The 17,273-nt window shown below is 36.2% G+C and overlaps 1 protein-coding gene across 1 annotated transcript; it reads right to left on the reverse strand.

Moving 5' to 3' along the window:
- Positions 1–11,775: 11,775 nt before the first annotated feature.
- On the reverse strand, positions 11,776–17,146 carry dusp19a (dual specificity phosphatase 19a). Its single transcript, XM_059499430.1, has 5 exons — positions 17,099–17,146; positions 13,687–14,034; positions 13,224–13,270; positions 12,980–13,132; positions 11,776–12,056 (listed from the first exon to the last, which is right to left on the reverse strand). The coding sequence occupies exons 2-5, from the start codon at positions 13,907–13,909 to the stop codon at positions 11,838–11,840; spliced, it is 642 nt and encodes a 213-aa protein (XP_059355413.1). The 5' UTR covers positions 13,910–14,034; positions 17,099–17,146; the 3' UTR covers positions 11,776–11,837.
- Positions 17,147–17,273: the final 127 nt, after the last annotated feature.

Consider the following 17,273-nt stretch of genomic DNA (forward strand, 5'->3'; position numbering starts at 1 on the left):
GGTTATTAGATCAAGACAATGCCAGCTCTCATTCTGCATGTGCTACAACAGCCTGGTTCTGTAGACTCAGAGTGAATGTGCTAGACTGGCCTGCCTGCAGTCCAGATCTGACTTCTAATGAAAATGTATGACCAGTCATGAAAAGGAAAATCAGACAAGACAGTCACAGACTTCTGTGCATCTGAAGCCTTGTTTCAAAAAGGACTGGACAAAAAATGTGCTTGCAAAACTTTAATTAGTATCCTTAATTCCCAAACAATGAAACATTAAAAGGAAGGTTGGTGTGACAGTGTTAAACACGCCTCTGTCCCAACTTGCAGCCATCAAAATCAAAAGGTGTTCATATTTACAAAATAAATGTACTGTATTTATAGGTCAGTGAAAACTTTGGAAATGTTTTCTTTGTACTTTTGTCAATTAAATAAAAGTTAAAGACAATGAACAAATCACAGATTCTTGCTTGTATTGCCTTTTTACAAAACATCCCAACTTCTCTGGAATTGGAGTTGTAAAAGCAAACAATGAAGTTCAAATATTTTTTGCCCAATTATTCTGGCTTTAGTTCAATGATATATATATATATATATATATATATATATATATATATATATATATATATATATATATATATATATATATATATATATATATATATATATATATATATATATATATATATATATATATATATATATATTTGTTTTTTAAATAGTAAAATGGGTCTACAATACATATATGAAAATATGGACCCCTCATAAGAAGATAATCTTATCTGGAGCTCCAAAACACCTGTTTTAATGGAACAGTTTACTGGTAAATTAAAATGTACTGGAAATTGTGTCCAATGAGGGTTTAATTGCAACCAATGTGCTCCTGAGCAAAGAACTCTATAGGGCTTTGTGCTAAAAAAGACACTGGATTAAAGTAAATGAAATACACATTACAGAAAAAGTGTCTCCTTATCCTTCTCTAAAGGAGAACATTCAATAATTCATTGACAGAATGAAAAGATCTCACAAATGCTCATGCACTTTTTCATGAAATGTCTCCCATCAGTCGGCTGCGAGCTCATTTCCTGCAGTTCCCAGCCTGGGTGATTTGAGGTGTGTGGGTCTCTCTGCTATGACCAGATGGTTACACTTCAGTGGATTTGATGGAATCGTCATGCCTGTTACTCACAGTCTGAGTCTATTCAGTACAGATGCTACTACAGAAATTTCTTAACTAAACGGTATAATGGAAAAAAAAAAAGTTGGATTTGTTTTAGATTAACAGATTTAAGCTGCTTAACATACAAACACAAGCAACAATTCCTGTAGGCCTTTTGTGCTTTTGAGGGCCCTATTTTAACGATCTAAATGCAAAGTGTAAAGTGTACGGCGCAGGTGCACTCAGGGCGTGTCCAAATCCACTTTTGCTATTTTAACGACGGAAAAACGGTCCGTGCGCCGGGGCGCATTTTTGGAATGGGTTGTCCTTATTCTCTTAATAAATAATGGGCGTAACGTTCAATAAACCAATCAGAGTGTCATCTCCATTCCCTTTAAGAGCGAGATGCGCTCGCGCCAGAGCGGAATTTGTTGGCGGAAAAGCTGAACGCTTCTCAAGCGAAGAAACCGATATGCTCGTGCGCGAAGTTAAAGCGTGTGAGCAGATCATCTACGGGACAAGCAGGAATCCACCAAAGTTTCCCGAGGTGAAGAAGGCGTGGGATGAAGTAGCAGTGCATGCTTTCAAATAGCTCCGCGCGATGAGTCAGTTAATATGTGTGTGTATTGGCACGATTGTTCAATTAATTCGCCAATTTCATTCATCATTATAAGTAGTAATAGGCTGAACTGCAAATAGGTAGCCTAATTCTAATACACGCAATGACTATCCATGATTACATTTGTATATTTATGTAGCCTACACAATAATATTCTTTTACACTGTCAACCTTTTGTTTTTAATATTTGGCATGTTTGTGTGATGCGCATCCCTGTGTGTAATAAGAAAAGTCAACGTGCACTCTGGACCCGCCCAGAGGCGTGTTTTCTACCAAGGCAAAAAAAATAATAACAAAAAAAATATTGCGCCATTGACTTTAGACTTTAGACCAGGTTTGAGTTGGTCTATGGCGCAGTCTATATTCAGCTCCTTAAAACAGCAATGCGCCAGCAATGCGCCTGAAACACACCTCTTTTTTAGACCAGTATGCCAATGGGCGCACAAATGGGCGCAAATGCATTTGCTAAACGACGTGGCGCTGGACGGGAAAATGCGAACGCCGCAAGACTGAAACTAGAAAACAAACTTGCGCTGCGCCTTGCGCCAGGTGTATGATAGGGCCCTGGGAGTGTTTGTGTGTGTGTGTGTGTGTGTGTGTGTGTGTGTGTTTTTGTGACATATCAGGACACAACTTTGTATAATGACGTGGGTATGACACAGGTATTACAAGGAGAGGGTGACTAATGAGGACATAACCCATGTCCCCGTTTTTTAAAACGCTTATAAATCATACAGAATTAGTTTTTTTGAGAAAGTAAAAATACACAAAGTTTCCTGTGAGGGTTAGGGTTACGTGTAGGGTTAAAATATACAGTTTGTACAGTATAAAAACCAGTAAAAGTGGGGATGTCCCCACTTTTCACAAAAACAAACGTGTGTGTGTGTGTGTGTGTGTGTGTGTGTCTGTGTGTGTGTTCTCAAAAGTAAGAGTCCCATGTGTGTCTAGCTGCTGTGGCATGTGTTAATGGCCTTCATTAGCACCACATAGTGAAGCTACAGTATTAACAGGACAGTCACAACAGGACTGTAAACACAGAGAGATATGACAGACTCAGACCAAAAATGCTGTGAACCACTGAACACCTCAAGGGACCCCTGATGGATGAAGACCAGGTTCTCTTTGTTAATAGAACAGGACTGGAATATAATTGTCTAAATATACTACACCTTGTCACATGTCTGATTAATAGCATCCGCTCTTAAATTGAAGTTAAACTACATCTCTGCTGACGGTATCTATCAGAGAAGATGTAGGTCTTGAATAAAATATAACACATTAGGGATGTAATACCTCACTTCTGCCAGTGCAAAAATAGAGCTCTAATTGGAAAGCTCATATATTGTCATTATAATCATGGACCTCATTGCTCACTGACGCTGACTGAAAAGTCATGTAACAAACTCTGGTGCTAGACGTCTCTGCATCTGCCTGGTCTGATGGCCAATGCACAGCCAAGACTAGTTAGCGTGAGTGGCTGGAGTTTTTTGGTTGCTGAGGTGTTGCTACGCAGTGCAGAACGATAGACAGAACCACATAATGAACGATAGATAAAATTCTAGAACGATAGATAGAACGATAGATAGATAGATAGTTAGATTCTCAGTCTCTGTAAAGGCTGCTGGTTTAGTGAGGCAAAGAAGCCCAAGAAAAATTCATTTCCTCAGTAACAGCTGCTGTGGCCGAGGGTCAGGTTTTGTTTATCTTGATTATGTATAATTTGGGGGTCTGTGTGGTGTGCGCTTATTCTTAAGAACCACAAGTACTGCAAATGTTTCAGCACTGGCTTTGCATTTATATATGAGGCAGGCTACTGTCTTGCCTTTTAACTTGTATATCTTCCTATCTGCTATATTGTAAAATGCTAAATAAATAAAACCTTTAATAAACAAAACATGCAAACTGACTGTATTTTTTATGTTCATACAATTAAAGTATAAACTCAGTATTTCTGTTTTCTGTGTTGCCTAATTTTATACTGACAGGAAAATCATTATGAATGTTTATTATAGACTAGTCCAATTTATAGACAAGTCACTCTGGCAAAAAAGATTATGCCATTAACAGAACCATAAAACAGAACATTATTTATCATTAACATAGATTGAAAAGCAAAATATGACAACAGTTTCAAGTTGTTGCATGTGCCTGGACCAAGTGTGTCTGAATTACATAAAAATTAAGCATTGCATAATGGTTATATAACTATTTTTTTAATGCTGTCATGAGTAATTGCTACAAAAGGCATGAATCATGCTCACACACCTGTGTTTAAACAGTGAAAGCAGCATGCACGGGTTGCACTCAAAAACAAATGTTGTTTTTAACCTTGAATAACTGAGATTGACACCTGGCATTTGGAGGGAGATATTAATCAGTTGAAAGAGTGTTTCATTATATCTCACCGGTTTATTGAGGAAATAAATCCGGATTTACACACGCTACAATGAGCCCAATTTCCTTTTCCTGGCAGGCTAAATCATCCTCATATGGATAGGCAGCCTTTGTGCTGTTGATTGGGCATCGCTTTGCATTTCTTATCATTTCTGTCTTATTTTGTCTAATTTACTATTGGTGGAATGATCAGACCTTTCACTTAATCCATTTTTATGAGAAAAAAATGCATTAAAGGTCTTTAATCTTACAGTATGTGACCTTTAAGGGAACCGATATAAAGCAATAAGATAAGTTTAATGAATGTTTTATCAAGGATCATCTCAAGGTGAGTAGATGTTCCTCTCTCGATTTAATAAGCTCAGATTTTGAAGATATGCTATATCTGACATGATCCGTGAAAAAACAATCACACTCCAATCTTTAGCGCAATGACAGACAACTCTGAGGAGAGTGGGATGGATCTGATCTGCCCTAAAGCCTAGAGCTGTTCTCATGGTGGCCTCTAAGTTCTGTGACAGATAAATATAGGGAAGATTAGCTAAGACATTGAATCATTTCTGTATTTTTCCCATTTCCAACACACTTAGGAGGAAATTTACCAAGGGACTGTTCAAACAGAACATGTTAAAAATGTGAATGGAAAGAACACAGAATATATCAAGATGCTTTTTTAAACACTCCATATGGCTCATCTCAGTGTTATTTTAGTATAGGACCCATCTCATGACATCATGTATTGTTTTGGCTTTTTTTAGATGTCTTTGGTCAACGCTACATTTCTATTTCAGTCAAGGCGGACCAGAGTCCATTTGAAAATGGACCAAGAGCCTGCTTTCCAATATTTTTTGGACTGCTTGTTTGGTGCGCATCAAGGTTTGGATTGCAGCATTCACAAATGTTCAAATGAACCACACTAGAAGAGCAAACACACCCTAAATGTTAAGGCTAAGAGAAAAACACCCTAAGAGTTTTTTGGTTTTAAACAAAACCAAACCTGCCAAGTGTAAACAAACCCTTAAAGATTCACCGTATATCTCTTGTCACTGTGACAGAGCTAGACTCTGTTGTGTTGATAACCACTCAAACTTTTTAGCCAATCAAAAATGCTCTCTAGCTCTGCGCATGTGCAGGTTTGCTGAAATTGAGTTGCCTGTTATGTCTCTGGAAGGCAGGGATTTGGAAAGTGTGACTGAAGCAAACAGGATAGTACATTAAATAAATTAATTAGTAGTGGAACTTCAAATTGAAGATGAAATCATTTCACCAGCAGCACCAATGTTAAAAATAATGAGTGTTTTTAAAAACAAAAGATACTCTGCACAGTGAATGGGTGCCATCAGAATGAGAGTCCAAACAGCTGATAAAAACATCACAATATTCTGCATGGTTTTCTAGATCTTTCTCCTTGTGTTATTCTGTTTTCCAAACTATAATTTACATCACTCTGAGCTTGTCTGCACTGGGTTATTAATGTCACCCTAGATTTACAGCTATGTGGGAACATTCTTCAAACAACACATAACTATCCACATTTGAGCCTTACTGATAACACTGGTAAAGCTTTTCAGATGCACACCATTTTTCAAACACTAAACTGATGGCCTTTTATTTCCTGCACCCTCTCAAGAATTTTGGATAAAGGGAGCCCTCTGGTGACTAAAATCTCAACTTGTAACATTAGTAAATATGCCACTGTGAGATTTCCATTTAAATGTAGTTCAAGTGCTATTGTTTAGAAATGATGGGTGTAACTGTAGTTATATGGTATGGGTAGGTAGTTATATGGTAGATTAAATAGACAACAGAGAGAACAAGTAAATGCTAAAGATCCATTATTAAGTAATTCAGTAGTAAATGTTTTTTATTTAAAATTATGAAGAAAGGATTATGAAGAACTTTTCAGGTGACTGCAAATATATTATTCTATATATTAGATTATAAAATATAAGATGTTTTCTATTATATTTATTATTTAAAAAATATTTTGTATATAATATTATATACACATTATATGTATTTTAAATAATAGATTTGTATATTATATTATAATTTAGCAAAGTATATGTAGCTAATATTTTATCAATATGTGTCCAATGTGACATTTATGCTTTATTGAGCTGGATACATATTCCAGTGATATCTGTCAGGTTGTGTGACTATTTTATGCACTCTATTCCAAATAAATCACTTACTTTAAAGCAGAAGTCACATAATGAACAAATCTATTGTAGCATCCTTTTGTGTACCACTGAAAGGCTAAACAACACAGCGGTGAATCACAATTGCACTGTCTATTGTCCAAAAGAACACTTTTTTATCATAACAAGAGAGGAGGTTGATGATTCTCAGTAATGTAATTGTCACTTTCTACAACCCAGTTTGTTTCTAGAAATAATGTGCATGTCTATCAGACATGATCATGCAAATTGGTCTAATGAAACTGCCCTAGCCATACTCAAGGTCACCTAATTATCAGCAACATGAAATAGTTTTTGACTTTACACTAAATCATGGCTCCTATTCTTCCATGATGACAGTGCAGACATGTCACAGGAAGAGTTTCTTCTGCTGCCCCAGCAACAGAGTAATAAATCTAAAACTGATATGTAACAGCAAGCCCTGGGTCTCAAATGAACAGAAGGTATTTGGAAACCTTCTTCATTACATAGGCTCACTAATGTGCAGACACATTTGACAAGGCATGGGAGAGACACTAATGGGGGAACTCAAAGACTTAATTATGCACTTTAAAATATAGATCACTACATCAATTAACACAAACACTGCCGTAACTCAACCTCACTTCTGCCTGTGCAGTTGTGAAGACGATTCTTCTTTTGGCTGGTGGTGCCATATGACCTTGCCCTGTAAATCCTCTGGAGCATCTGCAGTGAATGGGTGCCGTCAAAATGATAGTCCAAACAGCTATTAAAAACATTGCAATAATCCACAAGTAACTCACACAACTCCAGTTCATTAATTAACGTCTTGTGAAGTGAAAAGGTACGCTTGTAAGAAACAAATCCATCATTAAAGCATTTTAACTTTAAACCATCGCTTTTTGCCAAATTATGACTCTTTAATCCATAGCAAAATAAAAAAATCTACTGTTGTCCTGTCACATCAAAATCTGCCAACATATTTATTTTTAAGTGTTTTGTAAACAGTGTTCGATCTGTGCATATTTCTCTCCTGATTCTGGCAAGACAACTTTTTTATTTGGAGAAAGAATTATCATGGATTATGAACTAGTATTTCAGCCAAAAGCAACCTGTTGAAGTTTCTTCGATTTTCTTACAAACATGCAGCTTTTCGTTTCACAAGACATTAATTGATATGGATTACTTGTGGACCATTTTGATGTTTTTATCAGCTCTTTGGACTCTCATTCTGACGGCACCCATTCACGTTGCTGAACAAGTTATATAATGGCAAATTTCTCCAAATCTTTTCCAACTCATCTACATCTTGGATGGCCAGAGTGTGAGTAGATTGTGACATACATGATGTGACATACTGAAGTTGAAGATACTTTTTGTGATCTAACAGTAGATTTGTATGGAAGTTACTAGGGGTCAAAGGGTGGAAAAACACTGGGAACAAAACACACTAAAGCACTTATGCTAATCTAACCACCAACAGCTCTTCAGTGTGATTGTAAGATAAAGAGGCTGAATTCATTCCTCTTAATTGCTCTTCATTTGGCTATAAGACAAAATCTTTAATTGCTTTCCTCGCAGCCATCCAGCGCGGTTGGCAACCAAAACAACAGTGAGCAAATTAGCCCCCAATCTGCAGCATCCCAATCGACGATGCAGAGAGGCCTCGTAATGAATTCCACCGTCTTTGTTCTGCCCACTCAACCCCTTTACGTCCAAGAGGCTTGAAATAAAATAGTAAGATTCAAATCATTATAATGCATACTCTAAAGAAACAAGACCTCCGATGACGCTCTATTTAATACTGTACAGGGGTTGCCATGACAAAGGCAGCAGTGAAATACTGGCCATGTCATGTCATTCTTGGGAGTTCATTAATATGCATATTGCTCACCTAGTGTTTTGCACGTGTAGCCCATGCATGTGGCCACATATGAAGCCTGTTAAACATGATGTTTGAGTATATTTGCCTGTAACCCTTTACAAAACAATCAACTTGTTGAACAAGACCAAATAATTGGTCTATAATTAAGAGTTGTATTTTTACTTTAAAATGGAATAATCTTTAAACACTCCCTCCATAAAAATCAACCATTTCAAATGTTCATTTTTGAACTCCTTCTTAGCTTTTTGATGTGTATTATTTAAAGACCCCCACATGAAAAAATACTATAGTAATTTATAGTAAATACTTTGGTTTTTGAAATATACTATAATAAACTGTATATATTATAGTATATACAACAGTTTGTTAATGAATGCTACATTATACTTAATATTAACTATAGTGAACTGATCCACTGTAGTAAATACTGTAGTAGTTTTACTGTGGCAAACTGTAGTGTAGTTGTAAAAAATGTAGTACAGTATTATGGGAAAAGTCATTTGTTTATATTTAGTTGTTATATTTTCACAGCAACTATAGCATTACCACAAATTAATTCAAGTACTTTACTATAGTATGGTTAAAAAAAACATATTTTTTCATGTGGAACAATTTAGATTTGTCAAATGATTTTGCTGATTTTATTTGTATTTTTTTAATTATTTACACCATTTACAATTTTTGGATGTGGCCTTTAATGAGTAGCTAACTGACCAACTATAAACCAAGATACATTTTAAGCTGAACTAATATAGGTTCCCAAGGCCACAGATCATTTTCAAGATGCATGCAAAAATATGTCAAATTTTGCACATGAATGTCCACCAAACCCAGTGCATCCACAGGATATTCTTTCAAGTGTTACTATTTTGGTAATTGTCTAAAAATGTGCTTGGACCCAATAACACTGTAAATACTGAATCTAGCTTTGGCCAGAGAAATCCCTGGTGAATATGTGGTTATAAAGGAAAAAGTGCTTACCCGTCCCGAGTCCCTCATGTCTCACAAATGTGCTTGGACGTGATGACATTGTAAACACCGAATCTAGCTTTTGCTGAACAAATCCCTGGTGAATATCTAAATAAAAGTACTTACCTGAGTTTCTTAAAAATCCTGTGCATGAAGTAGCCTATTATGTTTGTTCATGAGGTTTCTTAAGGTTCTTTCTGTGTAGCCAAAAAAAAGTATTTTGCAGAAAACAGCACAGTTTGCTAAATAGCCTACAACACTAGTAGTTTACATCTATAATGAGGCCCTAATGTATAGAATTTTTTTTTTGACGTCCCAGACAGTGATGTCCACACTAACTTTTAACCTTATTTAGTGTTTTGAAGACGATACTGTATGTAAAAAAAAAAATTATGTAAAATTTTTTAGCTCAATAACCAATCCGGTTTTATTATGTATGAATTTAATTCCTCTCTGATTTATATATGCATTTATAAACCACGTAGCTTTGATATAACTGCACTAACCAAATGCCCGACATCATTTTACCCGCCCTGAAAGTTAATAAACAAAAGCATCAGTGTCTATGCCAAACTTCTCCTCAGCACGGACAGTGTTGAAAGCAGCAATGAAACTCTCATCACTTGCCTCCCTCGGTGTTGACAGACGCCCTCTGAACTTCCCGGCTGACCCTCTGAACTGCATTTTTAATGACCCGAGTCTGGCTCTCGGTCAGGTCCCGGTTCGCTCTGCCGTCATCGGACTCTTTGGGCTTCACGGTCACAATGTTTCTCCTGGAGAGCTTGGAAGAGAACGTGCCCATGTGGAAAACCAAATACCCGAGTTTTTCAACAACATGAGAGATGGAGTCGGAGTGACGACAACTGCCCAAAGAGTTTCCCTGTGTTCTCGAGACAAGTCATCTTAGTTCAGCCATAATATCCTAATGTAGGCAGTCCAGTTAAACGCGCGCGACCCTTAAAGTGTCATTCCTATTACAAACACAGAGGGCGCTATAACCCTTCCTATTCTGACCAGTGGAGACGTTTCATATTGTTAGCCAATTTCACTCAATATGATAAGGAAAATAAGGTACGTGAGATATCGTTGTTTATGGGGCTAGTTGATGTTTTTAGACTGAACTAATTTAATTTGGTCTAGTTAAAAGCATCGTCAAACACACAGGCTAGTTTATAAAAAACCATAAAGACATGAAAAGTATTTTTGTATATATGTACACATTTTATTCAATACAATCCATTCCACACATCCATACTTTAAAATCAAGGCTCAGTCTGCACCACAAAATGAATCCCAGAAGTTCTAAAAGTGAATTCAACTTTCATGTCAAACATCCTCACAAGCACTGATGACAATGTTCTACCTTCAGAAAAACACATCACAACAGTGAAAAACAGGATTAAACAAGAACTTTAAGATTAAAAAAAAAAAATCTCTATATTACTATGCAATATGGACAAAAACATCAAAATATGTAATTAAAATTTCAAAATTAAAAAAGATATTAAGATTTGATGTACCAGGGATACTTCTTTAACTAGTCCCTGTCTATAGGTTGATATTTAAGCTATTATATTGCACAAATATAGCTTAACATCCCAGATGCTAATCAAGGACGTCAAGGGAGGACAAAATGAGTAAGTGTTGCTATCAAAGTTACTGAATATAAGAAACCAGTCTTTATTGATACATTTTTTTACTAATTAATTTAAAAAAAATAATTGGATAAAATTCTTTTACTAGGGCTGTGTTTCCCAAAAGCAATGTAAGCCTAAATTGATCGTAGAACCATTGTCACCAGTGGAGCTAACATAAACTTTTGAGAAATTCAGCACAGATCAATGAATATGATAATTGTGAGTGTTGACCACAAGATGTTTCTATCAGGAAAGATAATAAACATCTGATGAAATTAACAGAATAGGAAAATAATTGCATCTTAAAGGATACAGTTTGTTCGCTAATTTATTTTGAAATGAAGCTACTAAAATGAATAACTTTTTGAGTGTGAACTCCTGAGCTACTGAAATTTAATTGAAGTAGCAAACAAGATGAGAATTGTAATTCAGACGAAGAAATTACAGATAAAATGGAAAGGCTGGGAATGGTAATTAATTCATCTTATCTGTGTGATTGTGGTGAATTTTTTTTGTACTGCATTTCATTAAATTCCTCTTCCTGTCATTTCATATTCCAGTTCAACATCTTGTGGAGCCAGTTCAATTCAAATTCCAGCTGATAGGCAAAATTCAAATTCAATTCAAATTCCAAAGTGTCAAATCAAAGTCATATATGAAACTATGATGGAAGCACTGGTGACTTTAAAAGGGCAGTTCACCCAGAAAAATTCAAATTCTGTCTTTATTTACTCACCCTCATATCATTCCAAACCAACATTATAAAAAAAAATTTGTGTGATTTCTTAGTGTGAGGAATAGACCGCCTCAAACCTCAGAAATCTTACTTGACAGCCATGGTCCCCATTTACTTTCACTGTAAGGAAAAGAGCAGTTTGTACATTCTCTACAAATATCACCATTTGAGTTCAGTGGACAAAAAACAGCTTTAAAAGATATTAGGTGGGGAAATGATGACAGAATTTAAAGTTTGGGGTGAACTATCTCTTTGACATTGTGTGGATGCAGCTGTAAAATAATGTTCAATCATGACCCAAACCGTTTGCTTGTGTAGCATCCTGTGGTCTGAAGTTTTTCAGCTGTTCCATGAAACCTGGATTTGGACATGAGGTGGGTCGAGCTGACTTCACCAGCGCAAATGTGTCTCCAAAAGGCTGATTTTCTTTCAACATCAGATATCCAATGACGACCGACACAGAACGTGAAACTCCGGAATTGCAGTGGACAAGTACAACTCCTTTCTGGAGAAAGAAACCAATTATTCAGTCAGACAGCAAGAAAATAAATTGTTTCCAGAAGCTTCAGGAATCCCCCAATGGAGGCATTTAATTTCCCATTATTACATACTCCCTTATAAAGCATGTAATTAATCCTATGCTAATTGGAAGGAGTTACAAAATTGCAAGTTACGGGTGAGAGAACCACTTTCCGCCAAGTTAAGAACAGTATTTGATTGACTGAGCTGTTGTTTCCTATGGATCACAGGCTACATACTAAATTAGGTGACAGGAGGTGCTACACTCGTTTTACAAAGGAATGGAAACTTATTTCCAGCAGCCATTGTAATCATAAACCTTAGTGAATTTGAATCATGAGACAGTGTCAGGTTAAGGGTGACTGGCGACACTGTTTAGTAATGACAAACAATGGCCCGTTAGTGATATGATCTTTCTACAACTCGCTAAATAATGCATTGTGAAAACTCAGCATCCATTATTCAGCACGCTGCACAGTTACCTAGAATAACAGAGTTAGCCATTGGATGACCGTGCAGTATCACATAGGCCAGGCAGGCACCAAAGCCCAACACTCAGGAAATTACACTGAGAGAATGAAATATTCCTTTTATACACTCTTAAAAATAAAGGTTCTTTATTGGCATCAATGGTTCTATGAAGAACCTTGAACATCCATGGAACTTTTCAAATGCAGAAAAGGTTCTCTATAGTTGAAAAATGTTCTTTAGATTCCAAAAATGGTTGTTCTATGGCATCACTGCAAAAACACCCTTTTGGAACCTTTATTTTTAAGAATGTAATGCCGCCAGACCTCCATACGTCACGTAATGCAAAATGCAAGTGTTTTGCAAAAACATTCTTAGAAATCCCATGATATTAACCAAATGTAATCATGAATATGCCATGAAATGAAAGGCAGATGTTACCTCAGCTTTAGCCTGGTCTATAAACTGTGCACACTCCTCGATATGTGATATTATATCAGTGTCAGGTAGATCCAGTATGCTCAGTGTTTTATAGATGAACAGGTCAGGAAAGGCATTCTCCACACCATAGGCAACATTTAATATATGTGTGACCTGAAATCAGTGGAAACACATTAGAATTCTTAAAACAAAGTTATTTAATAATAAAATACTATTAATAATAATAATAATAAACTCACATTACCTTATATTTCCTCAAAGTACCAAAGTGATGAGCAGCATCTTGTGACCCTTTGAAATAAACAATCAAAATGAATTATTTTCAGAATAGAATAGAATAGATTAGAATAAAATATACTTTATTGTCCTATTTTGGGGAATTTTGTCTTAGACTCAGCCAGCAATCAGACACAAATAGCATACCACACAATTCAAAAACAACAGCAATAATAATAATAATAATAAACGTACTGCATACAGAATTCTTTAAAAATGCAAATGTATTATAAGAACATTTAAAAAAGAAAGTTTTTATATAATTGTATATGCATAACATTTATTAAACATTTTATAAATATAAAAATGTCTATTCCAACTGAGCAAACAGCATATTCTGAGTTCATTACATTTTTAAGTGTCACATTTTAAGTGGGTTTTTTGTTGCCGTTGTAATTTTTAAGTGCCAAATGAGAATATGAACTACTCACCAAGTAATAGATATGGTTTAATATATCCAACTTGAAGATCCCAGTTATTATCCTGAACATATCCACATGCAGTTTCAGGCTGTACTGTTTCTTCAACCACCTGTACAGTAGAGCCTTTCCATGTCTCAATAATCCGCCTGCCGCTCAAAGTCGTTACTCTGGTGCATTGTTTCCGCAAATTAGCTTTGGAGAAGGATTTGATTTCTTGTGCGAGTGACTGCATCACATTTGCGGGGGAGATGTCCAAGGCAGAAATGTAAAGGCTCTGAATTTGGGTTTGTGCTGTGAGACGGTTTGTTGCTCCCTCACTAGTAATGTCTGTCTACATTTCTGTGACCTCGATACTACCTGAAAAGTGAGAAGATTCATTAGCGCACCTCAGCATAATTACCTAGGGAAGGTCAAAACAATAGTGACACCCAAAGGAGAGAAATGTAACTGCATATGGGAATCAGGGCCGCATTAATGTGGAAGCACATGGGTAGCGATATTCAATTGGCAATGTAATATGCAAAATGACAATGCAATATGTAAAATGGCAATGCATTTCTGTATTTACATTTACATTTTCCAATACATTTGTGCAACGTTTGGTGGAAAATGAAAAATAAAATAACATAATTTTCATTTGCCATTTCATACACCAGTTTTTATATGTAAAATGAATACTAATTTTAACGCTTTATAAGTTGCAAAATTAAAATTAAAATGTATTACAGAAATGATTAGATATGTATAACATGTTCAAGCAAAAACTGTGGCAAAATTATCATTTAAATGCAATTTTTCTTAAATGCATTAACACTCACAGTCAAGACACTTACGATTGCATTTTCATTCAATGTCCTGCAATGAATGTAGCAAAATCCAATGTGCACATTGAAAATGCATTCCGAGCCGATCACGTCTCCGCCCCCTCGAGCCATGTCAATCACTGCGTGAACAAGGCGGGGCTTGCAGAAGGTCTGAGACTCAAATCTCAAGAAGAGGATTCAAGTGAGAGAACATGGACAAGACAGTTGGTCCGTTTACGTTTTGATTATTTCGGTTATGGCTTCAATATTACATTCGCACTTGTGGGCGGTGCTGAAACGCTGCTTTCATCTGATTGGTCGAATCACTCCAGCTTCAGCTCTGTCTTTTCATTCTTTTAGACAGAATAAGAGTCAGTGCGAGTGAAGCACTGTAATGTCTGAAACCACCGCTCACTGTTAATTAGCATAATATTTGAATCAGATGATGCTGGTCACATAATTCGTGCTGCTGCGACTTGCAAGAGACCCTGTTAAATTATTTCTAGGTTATAGTATTGTATAAATATTGTCCCACTGATAAAAACAGTGCAAATAGTTCTGTCTCCTTGGATAACAGTGAAGTGGAAATAAATATAGTTAAATTTATGAAATAAAATTAAATAGGATTTTTTGGGAAGGTAAGTCTGGCCAGTTATACAGCAATACGAGTCAGAGTCAGACGAACCAAGAGAAAACATTACCGTCTACAGCCGCGAGAGGGCGCTCTGGGGTAGGCTAGAGGAGCACTGAGCAGCATAGAGCTAATTTTACTATTTTTATTTCAGAAATGTAACAATATTAGTTTTTACAATTATTTATTAATGTCACACACACATACCTAGTGCCTTATGACTTAAAAGATGAGAGTGGTAAATGTTACAGACATGGAACTGTTCAGTCTATCATTGATTATTATTTCCACTTCACTTTTTTCCAAAGAGACAGAACTATTTGCACTGTATTTATCAGTGGGACAATATTCATACAATACTACAACCTAGAAATAATTTGCAGGTCTCAGCAGCACGAATTATGTGCCCAGCTACATCTGATTCAAATATTATGCTTATTAACAGTGAGCGGTGCTTCACTCGCACTGACTCTTATTCTGCCTGAAAGAATGAAAAGACCGAGCTGAAGGTGGAGCGATTCGACCAATCAGATGAAAGCAGCGTTTAGCCTGCCTACCAGTGCGAATGAAATATTAAAGCCATAAACTGAAATGATCAAAACGTACACGGACCAACGGTCTTGTCCATGTTCTCTCACTTGAATCCTCTTCTTGAGATTTGAGTCTCAGACCTTCTGCAAGCCCCGCCTTGTTCACGCAGTGATTGACATGGCTCGAGGGGGCGGAGACGTGATCGGCTCGGAATGCATTTTCAATGTGCACATTGGATTTTGCTACATTCATTGCGGGACACTGAATGAAAATGCAGTCGTAAGTGTCTTGACTGTGAGTGTTAATGCATTTAAGAAAAATAGCATTTAAATCATAATTTTGCCACAGTTTTTGCTTGAACATGTTATACATATCTAATCATTTCTGTAATACATTTTCATTTTAATTTTGCAACTTATAAAGCGTTAAAATTAGTTTTCATTTTACATATTAAAACTGGTGTATGAAATGGCAAATGAAAATTATGTAATTTAATTTTCATTTTCATTTTGCACCAAACGTTGCACAAATGTATTGGAAAATGAAAATGTAAATACAGAAATGCATTGTCATTTTACATATTGCATTGTCATTTTGCATATTACATTCCAAATTGAATATCGCTACCCATGTGCTTCCATACATTAAGACCACACTGTGCCCCTGGGCAATGACTTACTGCAGGGCCACCATCACAATAATGATAGATTATACATACTGTAGATACATACATATACACACACACACACACACACACAGACACACACACACACACACACACACACATATATATATATATATATATAGAAGTGGGCAGCCATTTATGCTGCGGCGCCCAGGGAGCAGTTGGGGGTTTGGTGCCTTGCTCAAGGGCACCACAGTCGTGGTATTACCTGCCCGAAACTCGAACCCACAACCCTAGAGTTAAGAGTCAAACTCTCTAACCATTAGGCCACAACTTCCCCATTTGATTCACATTATTGAGTAACAGCAGCTATATTAGGCTGCTTTAGAGGAATAGTTCACCCAAAAATGAAAATTCTGTAAATGTTCTAAATGAGATTCCTTCTGCTTTTTTCACAAAAGAATATATTTGGAACAATATTGGTAACCTAACAGTTGTCAGGCCCTCACTACTACTATATATGAGAAGAAGAAGAATAAAAACAAAACACTATTGGAGGAAGTGGGGACCAGAAACTGTCCACAATCATTCTTCAAAATATCTTATATCTTATGTTGAGGAGGAAAAGAAATCCATAGAAGTTTAGAACAATTTGAGGGTAAGCAGGCCTATGTGATGACAGTATCTTCATTTTGGGGTGAATGTTCTTTAAGATCTCATCATACAGGCTACGGAATTCATATAGACTAAAGCCTTACACTACACATGCTTTCTCTTTAACATCTTACATTCATTTAAGACACAAACAACTGTGTTTGCAAGGATACTCACAAAGGCGGTCTGTTTGCCTACATGCACATATCGTTCAAAAGTCAGATAATAAATGCATTTGATTAGTAAACCAATTTTAGACTTTGCGTATAAATCTCAAATGGTAATGCATGGAAATTACGGAAAAGCTCAACTAAATAACAGTGGTAATAAGTGGGGGTCATGGTGGCTTTGA

Source organism: Carassius carassius, chromosome 19 (genome assembly GCF_963082965.1).
Source record: "Carassius carassius chromosome 19, fCarCar2.1, whole genome shotgun sequence".
Taxonomy (NCBI): domain Eukaryota; kingdom Metazoa; phylum Chordata; class Actinopteri; order Cypriniformes; family Cyprinidae; genus Carassius; species Carassius carassius.